The sequence below is a fragment of the Alexandromys fortis genome, unplaced genomic scaffold (assembly GCF_014885135.2).
Source record: "Alexandromys fortis isolate MF-2015 unplaced genomic scaffold, M_Fortis_MF-2015_v1.1 scaffold_54, whole genome shotgun sequence".
NCBI lineage: Eukaryota > Metazoa > Chordata > Mammalia > Rodentia > Cricetidae > Alexandromys > Alexandromys fortis.
This window is the reverse complement of record NW_026067958.1, coordinates 4,271,674-4,290,779: the sequence shown is the minus strand read 5'-3', so window position 1 is coordinate 4,290,779 and position 19,106 is coordinate 4,271,674. Positions and strand designations below refer to the sequence as shown.

Here is a 19,106-nt window from a genome sequence, read left to right as displayed (position 1 = left end):
TAAAACCGGTCTCGCTGAACATAGTGGACAAGGAGGACTACTGAGACCTCAAGAACAATGGCAACGGGTTTTTGATCCTACTGTACCTATTGGTTTCGTGGGAGCCTAGGCAGTTTCGTGGATGCTCACCTTACTAGACCTGGATGGAGGTGGGTGGCCCTTGGACTTCCCACAGGGCAGGGAACCCTGACTGCTCTTTGGGCTGACGAGGGAGGGGGACTTGATTGGGGGAGGGGGAGGGAAAGGGGAGGCGGCGGTGGGGAAGAGACAGAAATCTTTAGTAAATAAATAAATAAATAAAATAAATTAAAAAAAACAAGCTAAACTATCAAAAAAAAACTAAGTCCAACTCCTGAGTGAGGCCCATCTGTAACAGCACCAGTAACAGGACAAAGCCCTCCAACTCTAGCAACCAAAGTGCATCATTGGTTAACATCATAGCACACACCAAAGGCAAGCGGTCAGCTGAGCATGAGAGGTTACAGAAGGACAGAGGAGTAGTGATTTTAGGCACTCAAGAGTCCACTGTCTCTTCTGGGAGACACTCAGGATACAGGCTCTCCTGTGGCACGGTTAAACCCCAGGTAGATGAAGACCCAGTGGACTGGTGTAGAAAACAATTCCCACATTGCTCACAACCATTGTGCCCAAAGGTCTAGAATTTTGTACTCTTTCAAATCTGAGCCACCATCACAGACTGTTCCTTGCGAAGTCCTAAAACAGAGCAGCTGTCTCACAATTGCCGAGGTACAATTAAGAAGTTCATGAAGAGATGCTAATTTCCTGAGTGTATTTATATCCACAAGCTCTAGGAAGCAGCCCAAGTCTGGAACAGAGGAGCAACAAGATTGCAGCGAATGACCTCAGAGGCAGCACAGAGTCACATCTGAGACAGACACCAGGTCTCCCTATTCGGGGCACTTTCTTAGGAGCATGGACCTTGTCTCTCTGCTGTGATGATGAAATGATGTATGTATATTCTCAGGCCTGTATTCTCCCACTTCATCTAGCCTATAAATTGGGACCCTGAAAACTTACCACTTGATTGGCAACACGTGTCCATACCCATGTTTGATTACCCACACTCTCTCTTGAGCCCTTTGCTCCCTGTGTGGGTCCCATTGGACAGGTGGAAAGATCTCCGAATGCTCAGCACAACTGTAAACTTCCGCCCAACAAATCCAGACCCCAGTTCGCCTCTCTCTCTATTTCTTTCTTACTTGCTCTGTCTTCCTCCCCAAATCCTTTGTAAAGATGATGGGACTGAACACTGAGACACGGATATAGGATATATTGGTGCTGTGTGTGTGTGTGTGTGTGTGTGTGTGTGTGTGGTGCGTGGTCTTCATTGCATGTTTTGTAATTGGGTAATATAGCATAGTTGTAGAGGAAATTTCTTTTCCTCTATTCATAAGCATAGAGAAAGGTCTTTCTTCTCGCGTGTCCCAAAGGCAAGCATTCTGTCATCATGTCTTGGCTCAGTTGCTGCAAAGAGTTGCTCGAGTATCTAAATTTAGTGTTTCCCATGGTTAGCTCATGCAAATATGTTTTCCATGCAGCATCAGCTTTCCAGAGCTTTCTGTAGAGGATCCCACCACCAAAGCATTACAGCCTGGGGAAAAGTACTCAACCAGTCCTAACTAAACCCAGAATTAGAACTCAGGGCCCACTTTTCATAAGAGCAATGGAAAAAAATCAGTACAGTGGGTTAGTTCAATTACACACTCAATGTGTGCTTGCCAGACAGCCTTGAAGGCTGGTGTGAAATTCCACACGCCCATCCCAGAAGGCAAAGCGCTGATTCCTGTTAGGATAGATGCAAACTAGCACAGGGGTGCTGGTGCATACAGCATCTGTGGCCTCAGCATTCAGCACTTCCTGCAACTCTGAAGCTAGCTCCCTTCTACAAAGAGGTCTTTGACCCTCTGCCTCCAATACTGTGAGTCCATTGTTATCCACCCCTCCCTCTTTGAAGGAGGTAAAGAGCAGACATTTTCAATCACGAACAGAACAGGTACGCAGGGTCAGAATTAAAAGTTTTTGTCAAATGTACAAAGTCACTTACAATACAGATAAAGTTGTTAGACTATGTAATAGTTCAAGGCTGTCTTCTAGAATATGCTTTCTGAGGTGTAACTACTCCACAATAGAAGTGCTGACTTTAGCACATTCTGGCTCTAACTAGTTAACAGAGTCCATTGGGTTTTCAGGGTCTCTGTCCCATCGCTCTGAGAGTCTTTCTAAAGAACAAGCCTGAGCCGTCTGCCTGAAGCACCTGCTCATTTGTGTCCCCTTCCTAATCCTTCAAAGAGATATAACTCAGGACTTGATGTTCCTAGCTGTCAGCGCTCTCTCTGTCTGTCTCTGTCTGTTTGTCTCTTTGTCTCTGTCTGTCTCTCTGTCTCTCTCTCTCTTACACACACACACACACACACACACACACACACACACACACACACCCAGACTAAGGATTTCACAGTGAGAACACTTCCATTTAAATGTCTTTCTTTTTTCCTTACGCCCTCACAACTGAAGACTAAGGCCTCATGCTTTCTTTACAAGGTGAGAAAAACAAACACAGGGGAGCCCACAGCAGGGGAAGCAGCAAGGCTGGAATTTAAGCCATGGGAAAATCCCTAATGGAGACACTTGAGCCTTTTGGAGCATCTGAGCCAAAGCACAGTGGATGGCATAATCTTGTGTGTGTGCGTGTGTGTGTGTGCGCGCGCGTGTGTGTGTTGGGGGTTGGACCCAACGGGCCCTGAAAGGAGGTGGAAACTTCCCCTTTATTCCCTCCCTTTCTCCATCTGAGAGTAGCAGGCCAGGGAAGGGCACAGTCCTCCAACAGCTTTGTCACCTTTAAGCCCATCCAGGCTCCCAGAGAGTGCATGTTGTGGAAACAGAAAGTTCAGTTCCAGGTTCTAGATCAGCGGTTCTCAACCTTCCTAATGCTGCAAGTTGTGGTGACCCCCAACCATAAAATTATTTTTGTTGGTAATTCATAACTGCATTTTTGCCACTGTTATAAACCATAATGTAAACATCTGATATGCAGGATAGCTGATATTTGACCCCTGTGAAAGGGTTGTTTGATGCTCCCAAAGGGGTCTTGACCCACAGGTTGAGAATCACTGCTCTAGAACCTTACAGAAAGGACCCCTGAGCAGAGCCCATAGTTGGTTACAAGTATTCTGAAGAAATTCCTGCCTGGGTAATTTCTAGTGATGTGGAACACCTCTAAGAGGCCCTGAGAGTGTGACTTGGGGACACTCTGCTCTGTACCTGGGGGAATTCTCTCACACAGACACTTCTCTCTCTCTCTCTCTCTCTCTCTCTCTCTCTCTCTCTCTCTCTCTCTCTCCTCTCTCTCTCCTCTTCTCTCTCTCTCTTTAATTTCCTGGTCACTTTAAGCAAGTTTATCCGCGGCCCCAGTCTGTGAGCCCTGGGCCGGCAGGCAGGACAGCTTGCTGGGCAAAGGCATCAGGTGACAGCGAGCTGATAGGCATCTTCAGTCCACTGACACAGTGACAGCTAAGTCAAGGAATGCCAGGAATTGCACCTCACTGTAACACAGGCGCCGTGCACAGCTCCAGACACCTGGGCCCTGAGTCTCAGCCTGGAACGTTTACAAATTCGCCTTTTCAATCTCTTCTCTTACTTCATACCGCCATTAGCCCCAGGTTTCGAAAGCCAATCATGAGCATGAGCACATGCGTCCGGCCCTTCATGGGCACCTCTGCTTTTAGAGTTAGGAGGCCACACTAACTAGTCAAATACGATACTATCTCTTTTACTGGATATGGTGAGGCATTCCTGTCAACTCAGCACCTGGGAGGTGAGAGGTCTGCATACTCAAGACCAGACTGTGCTATAGAGTAAAAGCTTGTTTCAAAAGACCAAGGATGGGGTGAAGCTTGGCAAATAATGCTTACCTAGTATATCCAAAGCCAGTGCTTAAAATATGCAAATAAATAAAGTTTTGATTGCTGAACATTACTTTTCTAACTGAGAATCTGCCTCTATGCAACGCTTGCAATAGAGAACACTGTTACATAGTGCACAGGGACCGGAGAGATGGCTTCCTGTCTAAGATCTTGGACTGCTCATGTAGAGGTCCTGAGTCTAGTTCCTAGCACTCTTGGTGGGCAACTCACAACCGCTTGGAACTCCAGCTCCAGGGGATCCCCTTGCCTCCTCGGGCACCTGGCTTGACATACACAGACACATAGAGATACAGAATTTAAATTTTTTTAAAATTAAAAGCAGTACGTATAGACTTGAGTTTACAAAGGACACCACTCAACTTCTGTGACTACCTGAATCAGAAACCAGAATTCCAATTTACAGAATACTGGGGTACAGAACACACATCAGGGTGGACATGAAAGAGCCGTGTCCAAGATCAACTGCTTTTCCTCATGAAAGTCATGGATTAGTGGCATAAGATGTCCCTTGGAAGCCAAACCCCAAATTCTATATCTCCCACTTCTTCTGAGTCCCTGGAGAAGACCCCTGAGCTACTGGGCCTTAGGAACCTTATCTAGCCTTTGGGGCTGACTTGGTGTTGGGAATATTATTTTAAGGTGTGCTACTTCTGTTAAACTGCATTTATTTAACTCTGTGAAGTTGTGATACTTTGCCTGTCTCGAACACCTGATTGGGGGTTCAGAGAAGTAGCTGAGAAGGAGGAGGACATCAGGGGCCAGACATCCAGTTACACAGCAGTCCATGGAGGAAGAGTAAGATTTACAGAAGTAAGAGACAGAGAAAAATCCCAGAGCCAAAAGGGTAGATGGGATAATATACCAAGCCAAGCTAAGGCTGGACCGTCCTAACTAAGAATAAGACTCCTGAGTATTTCATTTGGGAGCTGGGTGGCAGGCTCCCAAAAGAGTCCAAAGAGCTTAACACCATACTACTACACCTGGTTAACCTTTAGATCCCTGAGCGACCTGGCCTTAGGAATCCCCTCTAGTCTTCAAGGCTGACGTGGTTAAACTTTAGTATCCCGAGTCCTGTGAGTCTCTGAGATATGTTTGACCTGAGTTGATAATCAGATTAAGACTTAGAAGATTTAACTAGGTAGCACACAGGGTAAGAGAAAGGTTTGTTTTGATTTATGCTCTAGAAGATGAAAAGAGTCAGAACAGGGCAAAGGAGGACCTTGCGCTGCTCCGACACAGTGGAAGACAGAGGAGCAAGTGTGTACGTGTAGGGGAGGGGACAGATAGAGCTTCACAATGACCTGCTTCCCCAGTAACTACCCCAGGCCCAGAGTAAGCCCTCCTCACCACACAGTCACATGGTAGTCAGATGGCAGCATACCATTCAAGAAGGCATGAGGTCCCGGTGCCATGACGACACTTCCTTACATTGCTCCGTCCATCCTAGTGCGAGCCATTCATTTATATGCTCTTAAATTCCCTGTGCCCACCCCCCGCCCCCACACCGTCCAGGTTAAAAATATCTTTATAGCCCTTCCAAGTCCCTGGGTCTTTTGCCTCCTTTTCATACAAATAAGTAACTACTACTTCTTTACGTAGGGTCACCTGTCTTGTTATTCAGTTACTCTTCACAGACTCAACATTCTTCATTTTGTCCCACTTCCTTATGCTTGGGACCATCTTGGCCATAAAAAAAAAAAAGTGTCTGAACAAAGTATACTGGGCCAAGAAAGTGACTTCAATACTACCAGCATTAGTGTGTAGTCTGAACAGAACATTTGAGTGTTATAACTTGTACACATACACGAACCCAGCTTGTGGGAACTACAGTTGGTCTGTTCTTTCAGAAAACATTTTTCCTCCTTGCTTTGTTCCCATATCAGACCTGGCAACTATCTCTATTTTATGACGTTTCTTCCCAGAGCATAATTCTGGCAGTCAGAAGACAGGTCCATGAAATTAGACGTACGTCAGATGAGCCCCATCTTAGGAAGCCCTTGTTTTGTAGTTGTACTTTTTCCCCTATGTGGGCTTTTACAAAGTTTCTCCCCTGCTTCCACTGTGTCAAAACGTTTCCTCACAGGACCCAGCTGATCACCTTCCCCAGTACCGTGGAACCTTGTGGCTTTTCTTGCCCGGTCTCTCAGGATTGCAAAACTCCTGCCCAAATCAATGCGGGTTCTAAGTCAGGCAGGAACAAGACAGAACACGCTGCCGCCATTTCATCTTCCCGTTGCAGAGGTGAGGCAAGCCTAGTTGAGAAGCAGCTGTGTAAGCTTTGAGGAACTCACGGGCTGGGGTGCAGCACAGTGGTAGAGCTCTTTGCCTTGCCCGCACAGGGCTGTGGGTTCCATCCTAACCCCTCCAAAAACAACAGAGCTAGCAGGCATACAGGCAGAAAAGAACCAAGGCAAGAGGAGGAAGAGATGTGTATCTCTTGACTCCCAAAAAACTGGTTTGGAGGTGGGTTTTTGGTTTGTTTGTTTCTTTGTTTTTCATTTTTGCTTTTTCGAGGCAGGGTCAGTCAGTATCACAGGCAGGCCTTGAACTCTCGTCTCAGCCTAAACACAGGGATTCGTAAGCAAGAGCTACCAAGTGTTAAGCACCCAGTGTCCAACTCGTACTTGGCATTTCTCAACCAGGTGCTCACAGGCATGAATTTAGAGTCCAGCAAGGTGAGCTGCAATGATTACACTTCAGTTAGAAGAAATATTTCAATATAATCAAGAGAAGGGCTTCCTACTTTTGCATAGAAAATAAGAAGTCTTTTTTCAGAATGAACAAAAACATAAGTTATCATTAAATGAGATTTAAAGCTGAGAACAAGCAAAGTGAGAACTACAATTTAGTTTAAAAGTGACCAAATGACCTCTGGCAATTCCCGGCTCACCCTCAGGACAGAATGACCAGGAGTCAGAAACATGACACAGCAGTTTACAGACACCTGGGAAGGGAGACAACCCCTAGAATCACGCGACTTCTGTACCTGTCTCTTGCCTGCTTCTCCATGGGATCTCCGACAGCAGAAATAAGCGAGCCCTGTTTCCCTCCTTGGCCTCTCCGGCGGAGAGCAGGCTGAAGGCTCCATGTCCAGGTCCAGCTGTGGCCATCAGTCAGACTTTAGGGTTCTCTGAGCAGAAAAAGGCCTGGCCCATGAGTGACAAGTCCTGCTCTCTCCAAGTGCAGCTGGACTGTACTCTAGTCCATTCTTCCAGCCAGCTGGCCGGCCACAACCCCCACACAGACAGACAGACAGACAGACAGACAGACAGACAGACAGACTCAGGACTGGGAGGAGTGTGATTCACTCACAGAAAATCCTGGTTTTCTCACTGCTATGCAAATGCACTGTGGGTGGAGTTTTACTAAATGCGGATGTGGACACCAAAATTCCCAGCAAGAATGTGTCTCTCAACATACATTTCACTTGGCCAAATAGGCTCCACCCACATAGCACTCATTAGAGAAAACTGGAACTAACTGCGTGGGAAGGAGCCATTTCTAGCTCCCCAGTAGATGCTGGGGCAGTTCATGCATGCAGGCTGTGGGGCTGGAGGCAGAGCTTTGTATAGATCAGCATCAAATGACAAAGCCTGACTTGCCAACTGTTTGTGCTGGTGTTTGGGCCAACTGCCTCATCAGTTCGGAGCTTCAGCAATAACCACATATAGTGTTCATATAAAGAGCTGATCAAACTCTGACATCCAACTGTTTGAAGACCACCCAGGGACTTCCCTACCCCAACCCTAGGCTTCCGACTGGATGACATATATCATCCCCTCACCCAGCTACTGTCCTGGTCTCTGAAGAGATGTATAAACCCACGTTCAGAGTCATCTCAGGCTCCTACAGGCAAGACTAATCCAGGTCGCGTCACCTCTCCAAAGCCCACTTCCTTGCCTGTAAAGTGCAGGAATCGAATGCTACCTCATGAGCACAAACAAGTCCAAACTGAACAAGCCCCAGTACTGAAGGTGTCAGTGGGACTTCACAGTGTTGACAGCCCAGGGCTAGGGACAGAGCCAATGCTTAGCATGTTGAGGTCTTGCATTTGATGGCAGAGCAAAACAAAAACAAATAAAACCAAAAACCAGTCTACACTCCAGTTTTTGCTGTTGCTGCTGTTTTCTTATGTGCTTTTGCCAACCTTCCCAGAGTGCATTAAGTGCCTGGCCTGAGCCAGACTGCCGGAGAAGCTTCAGCAAACTCTCTGAAATGTGTACTCTGGTTTCTCGTTTGCAGTTGAGAGCAGATGACAAGTCAAAGGTCACTGGAACGACCCCAAACCAGGAACCTAACGGACGTGCGTCTGGTTTCAGACATCATCACATCCCTGCGCACTTTGCATGCTGGGTACCTTGCTTTCCTGGGTACCTTGTTTTGTGATCAAAAGGAAATACTTTAGAAAACCCAATGCACTTTCTGAATGTGTTTCAAAGCAGGAAAAACAGAACAGAAATAACACTTGCCCTTTGGGGTTAATGGCAAAATATGGAATTGTGCTTTTGGATACCAGGCATGGGACCCGGAGGCACCAATCACAGACAGAGCCCCAGAACTCTGTGAAGTGCTGGCTTAGGGGCTCTAAGGTATGTTTTAGACGTCTACAGTGTTCCTTTGAGGATCGCTGCACTGATGGAGAAGGACATAAGGTCAATCAGTATCCCCTGCCTAGGCAACTCTCTATACGATAACGTTTGTACAAATGGTAAAAAGACTTTACGACTCTCACTCCCTGGCTATACCACTTTTGCGGTTCAGGAAGAAAACACTCCAAAGCCCTAAGTGCTGCTCAGGAACTGCAGCCACCTTGCCCAGGTCACCTGAGTTACTCAACAGTGAAGTCCCTCTGTGCCTGGGGATTCTCTGCCCTGCATGTTCTTCCTCCTCAAGAACCCAAGCTTCGTAATTTTCTAGGATAGCTTTTTCCCGTCTAGCTCCCTCCATTTCCTTCATGGCATTTATATAGATCTGAAATTCTCTACACAATAGACCCTCTTCTTTAAGTCACATGTTTCTGGCCCTCAGTAAATGACCAAAGTGATGGCCAGTACCCAAGCATGGCAAACGTGACTTTCTATGTGTGAGAATAGGCCACTGTGGTTAGCAAAAAGATGGCACGGTAGCGCACACCTTTCATATCAGTGCTTGGGAGGCAAAAGCAGGCAGATCTCTATGAGTTTGAGACCAGCCTGGTCTACAGAGTGAGTTCCAGGTGAGGCAAGGTTACATAGTGAGACTCTGTTTCTAAAGCAGACAACAAAAAGAAAATACCTCACAACACCCAAACCAATTTCCAAGACTCTTTTTGTTGTCGTTGGTTAATAAAAAGCTACTGATTTTGGACCGACCTTTTAGTCTTCAAGAAATTGAACAGTGTTGGACTGGTGAATTTCCCAAGCTTCAGGTTCCTTCTCCACAAAGCTAGGGCGAGTCCTATAGCAGCTCAAGGGCCCCTCCCACCCTGAACAACCTCAGAATAATTGAGACATTGGGTAAAAAGCCACTGTCCTCATAAAATGTCGCAGGATGTTTCCAGCAGAGCCACTGCCAGGTACCGAGTACGCACCACATGCCGGTACTGGGCTAAGTATTCCTCACACCTTGAATCTAGAAGGTCTTGCCCAGCAGGAGAAAACGCAGCTTATGCAGAGCTTGACCTGCTTAAGACCACGCCGGTATCAAGTGGTAGAACCAGAACTCAAACTAAGTCTGTCTGATTACAGGGTTGAGAGTCCTTCCAGCCCAGCACGGTTCCTCCAGGAAAAATGTAGCACAAATCTCTGTGATGGTCAGGGGTCAGGCAGGTGAGCAAGACAGCTGTAGAGCAGAAAGTGGAGCTCTGTATAAACCCCAAAACCTGTGCCTTGTCTTAACGACTCCAGAACATTTTCCAAAGAAAAAATTAAGCCCCAGCTTTCTTCATTATATATGTATATGGTTTTGGTTTGGTTTTTTTTCTGTTGGTTTTGTTTTTTTGTTGTTGTTGTTGATCTTTGAGGTATAAGAAATTTTATTTTTAGGTCAAAACCACCTGATTCTACAAAGTTTTAGTGATTTTAATTTTGACTTGTGTTTGTTTTCTGTTTCTCCAGGACCTCAGGCCCGCAGGCTCCATGCTGTCCCTCCATGCTCAGCCACTGTTCTACAGGCCCCACCAGGTTTTAGTATTTTATGAGAACTTGCCGAGATCATTACATAGGCTTCCCTAGAGACCCCGTCCCAGGCCAGCCTGGTCCCATCCAGCCTGATTTCTGGCCAGGAAAGTTGTCTAGTTCAACTCTTTCATTCCAGTGAGCACTTCTGAAATCCTACTGAAAACAGGAAAGGTGGGTGGGGGAGGGGTGGGGGGCGCTGAGCAAGGAGCAGTGCTTTGTGAGCTCTGAGGGCCTGTCCAGAGAGGACATGTAAGCTGGGAAGAAAGTTGCTTCATGGTTGCATCTGACATTCCTCACAAGCCGTCCCCATGCCTGACCTTAGGGCAGACGAGTGTCTCTTCCCACCCTTCAGTTCTCCAGTCCTCGGTTGTTGAAATGGGAGGAGAAACAAAGAAAAACCCAGGACTTGGGAGGCCAGAGGTCAATCTTTCCGGCTGACTACAGCATCTGAAATCTGATCTTCTCAACAAAACCAGTTCTCATAGCACAGGCCTTAGGGAGCCCCAGAATGACGCCACAGGTTGGAGTTAAAACTCAGGTTCAAAATCCCAACTCCTGTCAGGTACTGGCAGCGCACACCTTTAATCCCTGCATTGGGAGGCAGAGGCACCTCTGTGAGTTTGAGGCAGCCTGGTCTACAAAGTGAGTTCCAAGACAACCAGAGCTGTTACACAGAGAAACCCTGTCTCGAAAAATCAAAATCAATTCCTTTCCTTTAGAATCAAGACTCTCCCTTATTCTCAGTCTTGGTACCATTTTCACACATGTCCCCCTTTAAAACGTTTTACTAATTTGGTTAATTGTGTGTGCTGCATGCAAGCATGTGTCTGGGGTAGGGCAAAGGGCCACAGTGCACATGTGGAGGTCGGGCCAACCATCAGATTGTGTTCCGGAAGTGAGCTCAGGTCAGCAGGCCTGGAGGCAAGCGCCTTCATCTGCTGTCATCTCAAGGGCCCTGTATGGATCTACTCACAGACGTGGATGTTTATTTAAAATAACAATTATAATAGACATAATTGAGGGATGTTGCCGAGATGCAGTGATGTGCTGCAGTGACCCCTAGACATATACCAGGCCAAGTTTAACTGGATTGGATTAGACTGCATTGAAATGCATAAAGAAACTTGATTGGGGTGTGTCTATGTGTGATATAAACGCTGCGGTGGGATGGCGAAGTGACCCGTCAAATGACAGCGCTTGTGAACAAGACTGGAGACTCAAGTTCGATCTCTGGAATTTACATGGTGGAAGATAAACAACGCCCCAAAAGCTGTCCTCTGAATCCTATGAGTCCACCATGTCACATGTGTGCCCACCTCCACCAAATAAATGATTTTAAATTACACCTATGATATTTAATATTTGGAGGAAGAAAACAACATTATTAGAAAGCTTGGCCCATCTTTCTAATGATTTATAAAAGCTGTATTTGTCTTAGAAATCACCTAACTCCTCCCAGGGCAACAGTAATTATATTCTCTTTAATAAAATTGCTTCAATAATGGCTTTCCCTTGATTTGCACATCACAGTCATGACCCTCCTCTTTTTCCTCTAAACTGAGCTATTTCTCATGATTCTTTCTGGGTTAGCTGACTACAAGCCTGTGCACAATTGCAAAATATGGTATTGAGATGCGTTTGCCATTAGATGCCTCTGAACAATGGAGTTTCATGAATGGTTACTGAGAAGGGAGGAAGTGCAGAGTTACTGCGAAGACGTCCTTTGCTTTGTAAACACTACTACACACAAATCAATTCCACTGAGGGCTGGACAGATTCTGCACAACTGGATTAAAACGAGTTGGAGCTTCAAATCAGGTCCAAAGCTTTCTTCGGTGCGATGGGGCTACACAACATAGTGCCTCCTTTGAGTTTCTCTGAGTAGGACACTCTGAGGACATGCCTTCTATCATTGGCTTCTCCTGTTCTCTGAATGGAAAATTCTAGTACAGTTTGCAAATTGCAATATGCATGTCTTAAGATGGAATTTCAGTCAGGTGGTGGTGGCGCACGCCTTTAATCCCAGCACTCGAGAGGCAGAGGTAGGCAATGTCTGTGAGTTCAAGACCAGCCTGAGAACAGCTAGAGCTACACAGAGAAACCCTGTCTGAAAAAAAAAGGTTGGAGCTTCATTTAGGACCCTGAATTTTTGTTGCATAACAAGAGACTTCTTATGCAAACTTAAATAAATACCAACCGTTGTGGGGGTGCACGCCTATAATCTCAGCACTTGGGAGGCTGTGACAGAAAGATCAACCATGAAATTCACAGCTCTGACACCTTATCTACACAATGAGACCCCCCCCCATGCCTCAAAACCAAACCCAAACAAGAAAACACCTGCATTCTGTTATCCATCTTGCTAAGGTACCAGAGTGGTAACGGAGCGAGCACCTTGTAAGAAGGCTGGAAGATGCTCCACTCTCCAAAGACACCTCGGCTGCTTTCACTGAACAGTTCTGACTGTCTAAAACGGTGTCAGCCAAACACACCTGTTCCTCAGGACTCAAACTAGCATTTGTTGAAAAATGAGGGATCAAGACTGAGTAAATTTGACAGACTACTCCTGAGGTCAAAAGTGATTGTTCCCACAAAGAAAAAAGCAAAAGAGCACCCCTTCCTTCCAACAGCAACAGGGGTTGCCTGGAGCCAAGATGAGGCCATCGTCTTAGCTCATCTGCTAGTTTTCTGCCCTCCTTCATGAGACCACAGGCTAGAGTCCAGGACAACTATTCTTATTTTAAACTTGCTTTCTTCTTGTGTTTTAAAGTCGGTGTTGCCTGCATGTGACAAAAATCTAAATAGTAAAGAAATCAAAAAAATAAAACTTCCATTTTTGCTATCCTGCTGTGCCCTCTTTTTGATTTGTTGGATATTAGTCTAGATATTTGTAGATGAGTACACAGAAATTGCATATGCTTTTTCTTTTTGGTTTTTCAAGACAGGGTTTCTCTTTGTTGCCCTGGCTGTCCTCAAACTGGTCTTGAACTCATAGAGTTCCACCTGCCTCTGCTTCCCCAGTGCTGGGATTAAAGGCGTGTAAAACTACCACCTGGTTACATGCTTTTTCAATAAAAATGTGGCCCACTCTTTCTAATATAATTCTAGCATTGTGTGCTGCTTATTTCTCCATGGGCTTGGCCATGTGTCCACACCTGCATGTAGGGTTTCTGTCATTTACTATGGACCAGCACCTGGATCCTATGAAAGTGATGGAACATTCCCTGTCACACATTCCTGTCCACAGTACCAACCAGTGTTTCTTAAGTGTCTTTGGGTGACATCCTTCAACACCAGCAATCTGATTTGACTTCCAGAAATTTGTCCTTTAGATGTGATATTACATTTATAGACACAAGGAGGGTCACTGCAGTAGTTCTCACAACAGTGCTCACAAAAAGACAGAAATCTAAACACAATTTTAAAAGGGCCACATCAAGATATGGGACCACCTCCCATAATTGCTGTTAAAACAGAATTGTTCTAAGACACTTTATGCTATACACCACATACACGCTCACTCAATGCAACATACACATTCATGCATACACAGTCATTGACACATGGATACACACACTCAGACACACCTGGACACATACACACGCATGCATACACCCACGCACATGTGCATACATGGACACACATACACTGCACAAAGAAGAGACTGAAAATTGTCTTTCACTAGGCAGTCAGTTGAGGCAGTTTCTTCAACAGTCATAAAACTTAAGGTAAGAAAGGAATTAAACACTAATGCCACTGGAGAAGGGAATGCATGCAACTTCCTTCATGCAAAATTCAGAGACAATTACACAACCAATTCTCTCCCATGGAATGGAAACCCAAACCACAGCTATGCCGTGTTTACTAACGACTACACAGAAAATGGGATGTGATGGCCTCCTGATGCCCTGAGTGTATTCACAACAGTTCAGCATCAAAGAGAAAAGAAGACCATGGTACTATCCCGGGCAGCTTTCTGGCTACTCCCGATTCAGCTAAGGAAGCAGCCTGCTTCGCTGCTGAGCAGCAAGAGAATGGTCAAAGCGAGTCTTCTCTGAAGGATCCACAGTTCCACATGGATGCCCAGTACAGACATCCCCAATAAGATCTTTGCTTTTTCCATCCTGTGTGATCTAAGCAGGAGGCAGCAGCGCCAACAGTCTGGGGAGCAGGGCTCACAATCCTAAGGAAGCCTGCTGCTGTCAGTTTAATGGAGTCAATGTGACTACCTGCCATTTGTTAACCTTAAAGGAACTGAGGGTGAGAGGCACAGTATCACCTCTGTCCCTTAATTAGGACCAACCAGGAATGGGAGGTACAATAACTATGCAATGGTAAAGTCACGCAGTGTGTTACCACGATGCACATAGAAAAGAGCCTCAGATCCTAACAGCCGCTGGGCGCTGGGCTAACAGAACTCAGGGTCCCGTAGACTGAGCGGATTTCTCTACGTGGTAACATTTTACATTTGTTCTTCCTGGTCAGATAGTCAGGAATCTCATCTCTCATTCTCTTGTGTATTTAGTCTCTTTTCCGAAGCAAACACAGCAAAGAGACCAGGAAAAAGCTGGTCCAGGATTCTTGCTTTGTTACTACTAGGGCTGCCTTGATTTTATTCTCCCTACCACAGCCCACAGTTCCAAAGGTCTCCAGTTTTCTGAGGCCACAGTTGTCATAAACCAAAAGAATTTATGCCAGTAGTTATAAACATCAAGGGAAGAGATTAAATATTTCATAGCACTTGTCTGGGTAAACTTGCCTAGGATGTTTGAGGCCTAGGTCCCATCTACAGAATGCCCCCCCAAAAAGGAGAAAGAGAAAGAGGGGAGCAGAAGAGGAGGAAAGAAGAAAGATATGCTTACTTCAATCTTACATCTCTATCAAGAAGAAAAATGAAAATCCAGTCCTCCATATTTCCTGTCCTCCAATGTTATAGGTTAAATGTAAAAGTCAGGAGGTTTATGAAGAAGGTAGTTGATTTTGTAAAGACCTATGGGGAAATTCACATTAAAACAAGAAGTGGTTCGAAACTCACAGGCCTTTTGCTTAACAATGTACAATAACAATAGGCCCCAACTTTGGTCCCCTCTGGAAGGTTTGCATCCTGTAGAACAGTTGAAGAAACTAAGAACAGTTTGGTGATGCTCGGGCGAGTACATCTTTCTACTTCCTCTGCCCTGTCTGTGTTGCCAGTGGCCACCCGCCAGACGAACAAGCCATGGCCAAGTCACCTGTCATGAGAGGGCTTTCTCGTGATGAGTGTCTCTGAAACAAGGAGGTTTTGGAGAAATCAGGCATGGTGCTATGTGCCTCTAATGCCAACATGTAAGAAGATCATGAGTGTGAGACCAGCCTGGGCTACAGAGATGGACCCTGTCTCAAAAATAAACAAAACAGTTTTTTTTCAAAATTTAGAAATCACTCTTCAATAGCTTCAGAACACAGATGTTTGGGACTGGCTGGGCCGCACAGTGGTAGACCGCTTGCCCAGCACAAATGAGGCCCAGGGTCAACAGCCGACAAATGCGTGCACAGGGGTGTGCACACCCACACGCTGTAAACTGGGGTGCTTCTGATGAAGTTCAGCAGTAAATAACATCCGTAATCAGCATCTAGAATAGCTTTGTCCTCCCACACAGAACAGGCTCTTCCACCTCCTCCACAGTCAGCTGCGAAGAACTCCCTGATACGCTTTTTTAGGACATTCTAGTACATTCCCTTTTAAATAAATAAATAAATAAATAAATAAAAGATTTGTAGGGCAATAATGCAATGTGTAAGACTACTAACTCCTTTATTAAGAAGCTTTAAAAACTTAAGAGCTCAGGCTGGGACATCAGTCAGTGATACTGCACTTGCCCGTGAGTTCCACCCATAAGATGGTAAAGGAAGGTGACATTCAGTTGCTCTATCTGAAAGCTTGTGCTACAGGTAAGTGACGGGGGCAGGATTTGGTCCCTAGTGCCTAGACCCTACCCTCTCTGACTTTGAACCTTCCACTGACTGCTGCCACATTCCAGCCTGCAGTACTCAACCGCTGTTTACTTATCCAACACAACTTCAGTCTCAACAATCAGAGTAACAGAGAGCAGAGCAACTGTGAGGTTTGCCAGGTAAAAAGAAAACGAATATTCATTAGTGATTCTAAATCTAGCTGAGGCTTTGGCTCCCTGTTGCTGGTAGATTTCACGCTAGGCGAACTCTCTACCTTAGGTGAAACCTCTCAGCTGGCATAACTCTCTTATGAAATGAAGATTTACTTTTGGACTAGTAGATTGTCTCTTGAGATAAAATAACCAGAGAGAGATTTTCCTCAGGTCCCCACATGGTACTGGAAGCTGGAGTCAGCCAGCAAGCAAGATTCACCTGACCACTAGCATTACCCTACAAGGCGCTCTTCAGGGCTGCAGCAGCTCAGGTGTCAAAGCCAGTGACTCTAGAATCAATTCTCAGAGCCCACCCAAGCTCCTGCCAAGAGCCTATCCCACAGCATCAGATCTCGGCAGCTCTGAAAACCGGGAACTTTGAAGGTGCTAAGGAAACCCAGAACTACCAGATTTTTTTCCCTGGACTACAGATGCTGTTGTTACTCAAGAGCCAGATGTTGCACACACCTGTAATCATCGCACCCAAGAGATGGTTCATGAGATGGAGACCAGCTAAGAAGGCTACATAGTGAGCTCAAGGATATGGGGGAGGGGGGGAGCTACGTGCAAGGTCGTGCCTCAAACAAACAACAACAAATAATAAAAAGTCCCACTGCTAAAAATAACACAATAAAAACCAGATTGTCTCTGCACTCAAACAACGCAGAATAATTATGAGCTGCTCAGACATGTGGAATAGAGACCAGAGAGGAGGTGGCAGATTCTAGAATAAAAAGTTAGCAAAGAGTCACTGCCTGAAACTCCTGGACCCTGTGGAACCCAAGTGTGGGCCCAGAAAGTGTGTGGTGGATGCAATTTCAAAATACGAGTTTTACAGTAACCTGAGCTCCAGTGAGCATGTTATCAGTAAAAAGTAAATTTATATGACTGCAGTCAGTTCTCTATAAGTAGCACAAGCACTATTAAATATATATATTAATATATATATTATAAATATATATCTTTGTTCCTTTGACAAACATGTTCTCTATATTTATAACACAGAACAATACTGGATCTACAGAAATGTATCATATTCTCTTCCTTCATCTCCTGAGTCAGAGATACTCATCTACAAGTCTTTACTTGGCTGTTGTAATAACAAGAAGTATAGAAAAGAGGAGTGAGAAAGAACTTTGCAATCACACTCTTTGTAACCTCGTGTCTCTAAGTAAAAACGACCCATCATGTGTGAGGCATCAAAGCTCAGAGTTGCTCCACAGCACCGTGACTGCCACCCTCACTGTACGAGGTGAAAATGGAGGCTTAAGGGTATGAATTTACGTTGCCCAAGTCACAGAGCTAGTGAGTGAGGAAACCAGGGCTCCTTTGTCACCGTCCGCACCAACTGAAAACATTTCACTGAATGCCAATTCCGGTGCTAATCCACATTCTCAGACTGCAGGATTTCAGATTCCGGGCTTACATATTCCAAACATTTTAAAGCCTACTGCTAGCTTTTAAGTAGTTTTTTTGTCTCAAAAGTTTTAAGTTCCCATGTCCCAGGTAGCTTGAGCCCGGGCTTTGATCCATGCTTTACAGGAAAGAGACAAATGAGTTTTCTCTGTGTTCCCTTGAAGACACAAAACAGTTAACAAACACCCAGGGAAGAGCTGCTTTTGGTTGACTCCTGATTCTGACCACCTGAGGGGCTTACACGCAAAGGCTTACTGGGCTGTCCACCTGCCCCCACCGCCGAAGTGACGGCTCAGAAGCAAGCTTTTGAACCACCATCATTTCTCTCTTCTCCTACGGAGCCTTCATCTGTCCTCTTGCTGTTCACAATTATTTTCTTGAACGTCCACAAACTAAGAACTGCAGCATGGTTAGTCTTTTCTAGTCCTAGAAAATGTGTTTATGAAAAATCATGCAGGTGTACCCACAAACAAAACGGCCATTTGTAAATGATTCCCGTAGTATTTCTGGGGTGTTCCAAGAATTTTATTTTTCATATTTTACAAAATTAAAATCTGGAACTGCGTGAGCCTTAGCTTAAGATGCACACACACGTGCACACACGCCCCTCCCCCCACCACACACAGGGCATCTGGAAATGGTCAACAAATGCATATAATATCTCCGTTCTCAGCCACTCTCTAAGTCCTTATCTGTCCTTATCCGTGGTTCTTACGGCGTTGTGCATTGGTGCAATCAGCATAATGTATAATACATCACTTGTTTGTCAGCTCTATTCAAAAATCTCAGTTCATTCAATAACAACAACAAAAAGCCCTTAAAACAAGCCTGGAGCTGGAACACCCTGTGTGGGAAAGCCATGCTTATAGACTCCATTCTTCCTGCCAAGAGAACAATGCTTAGAGCAGACCACAGTGTTTCCAAATAATCTTTTAGCAATAACTGGGAGAAGGAACAAACAAAGAAAAAGCCATGTATTTACCTGTCCCAAACACTCCACAGGTGAGGTGACAGTGAAAGGAGGAATCTAGTTAATCTTCTGGAACTTTCCGTTTCCAATGGACTGCCGGGTCATCCTCCTTCAGAGCTGCCAGGTAAGCCCCCCTCCATGTCTCTGCTGTTTTCTTTTGCAGTTTTTCCCAGTGAAACTCTCCTCATTTGCATAAAGCCTACTTGTAGCCTATAGGACTTTCTGAACAACTACTTGTTAAACTGGCTGTCTTGACATGCTCTTTCAAGCATGACATCATAAATCTCCATGGAAACCCTAACCCCACCTGCCTACATGCCAACGTTACCTGTCAAGTAAAGACTTAAACAATCATCCGAGATTGTTCATTAATGAAACCTTTTCAGAGGGGCTTGGGATCTTTGCACGCTGTAATTTGTGCTGTTGGCAGCAACGAAGCCGAGAACGGCGGCTTCATTTTCAAAGCCTGAGC

The 19,106-nt window shown here is 45.4% G+C and overlaps 1 protein-coding gene across 14 annotated transcripts in view; it reads right to left on the bottom strand.

The window, feature by feature from the left end:
* Window positions 1-19,106, bottom strand: part of Kiaa1217 (KIAA1217 ortholog) — a 479,642-nt gene that overhangs the window by 265,691 nt on the left and 194,845 nt on the right. Inside the window, exon 1 of one of the 14 annotated variants that reach the window (XM_050152636.1) lies at window positions 18,647-18,802. The exons of 12 other annotated variants lie outside the window; for them this stretch is intronic. Coding sequence is in view for 1 of the 2 variants with exons in the window: in XM_050152634.1 (XP_050008591.1) it covers window positions 6,931-7,032 (102 nt within the window). In the remaining variant the exon portion in view is untranslated. Of the gene's footprint in view, window positions 1-6,930; window positions 7,206-18,646; window positions 18,803-19,106 lie in introns of those variants that run through there. One more of the 14 variants, XM_050152634.1, reaches the window with a different exon arrangement.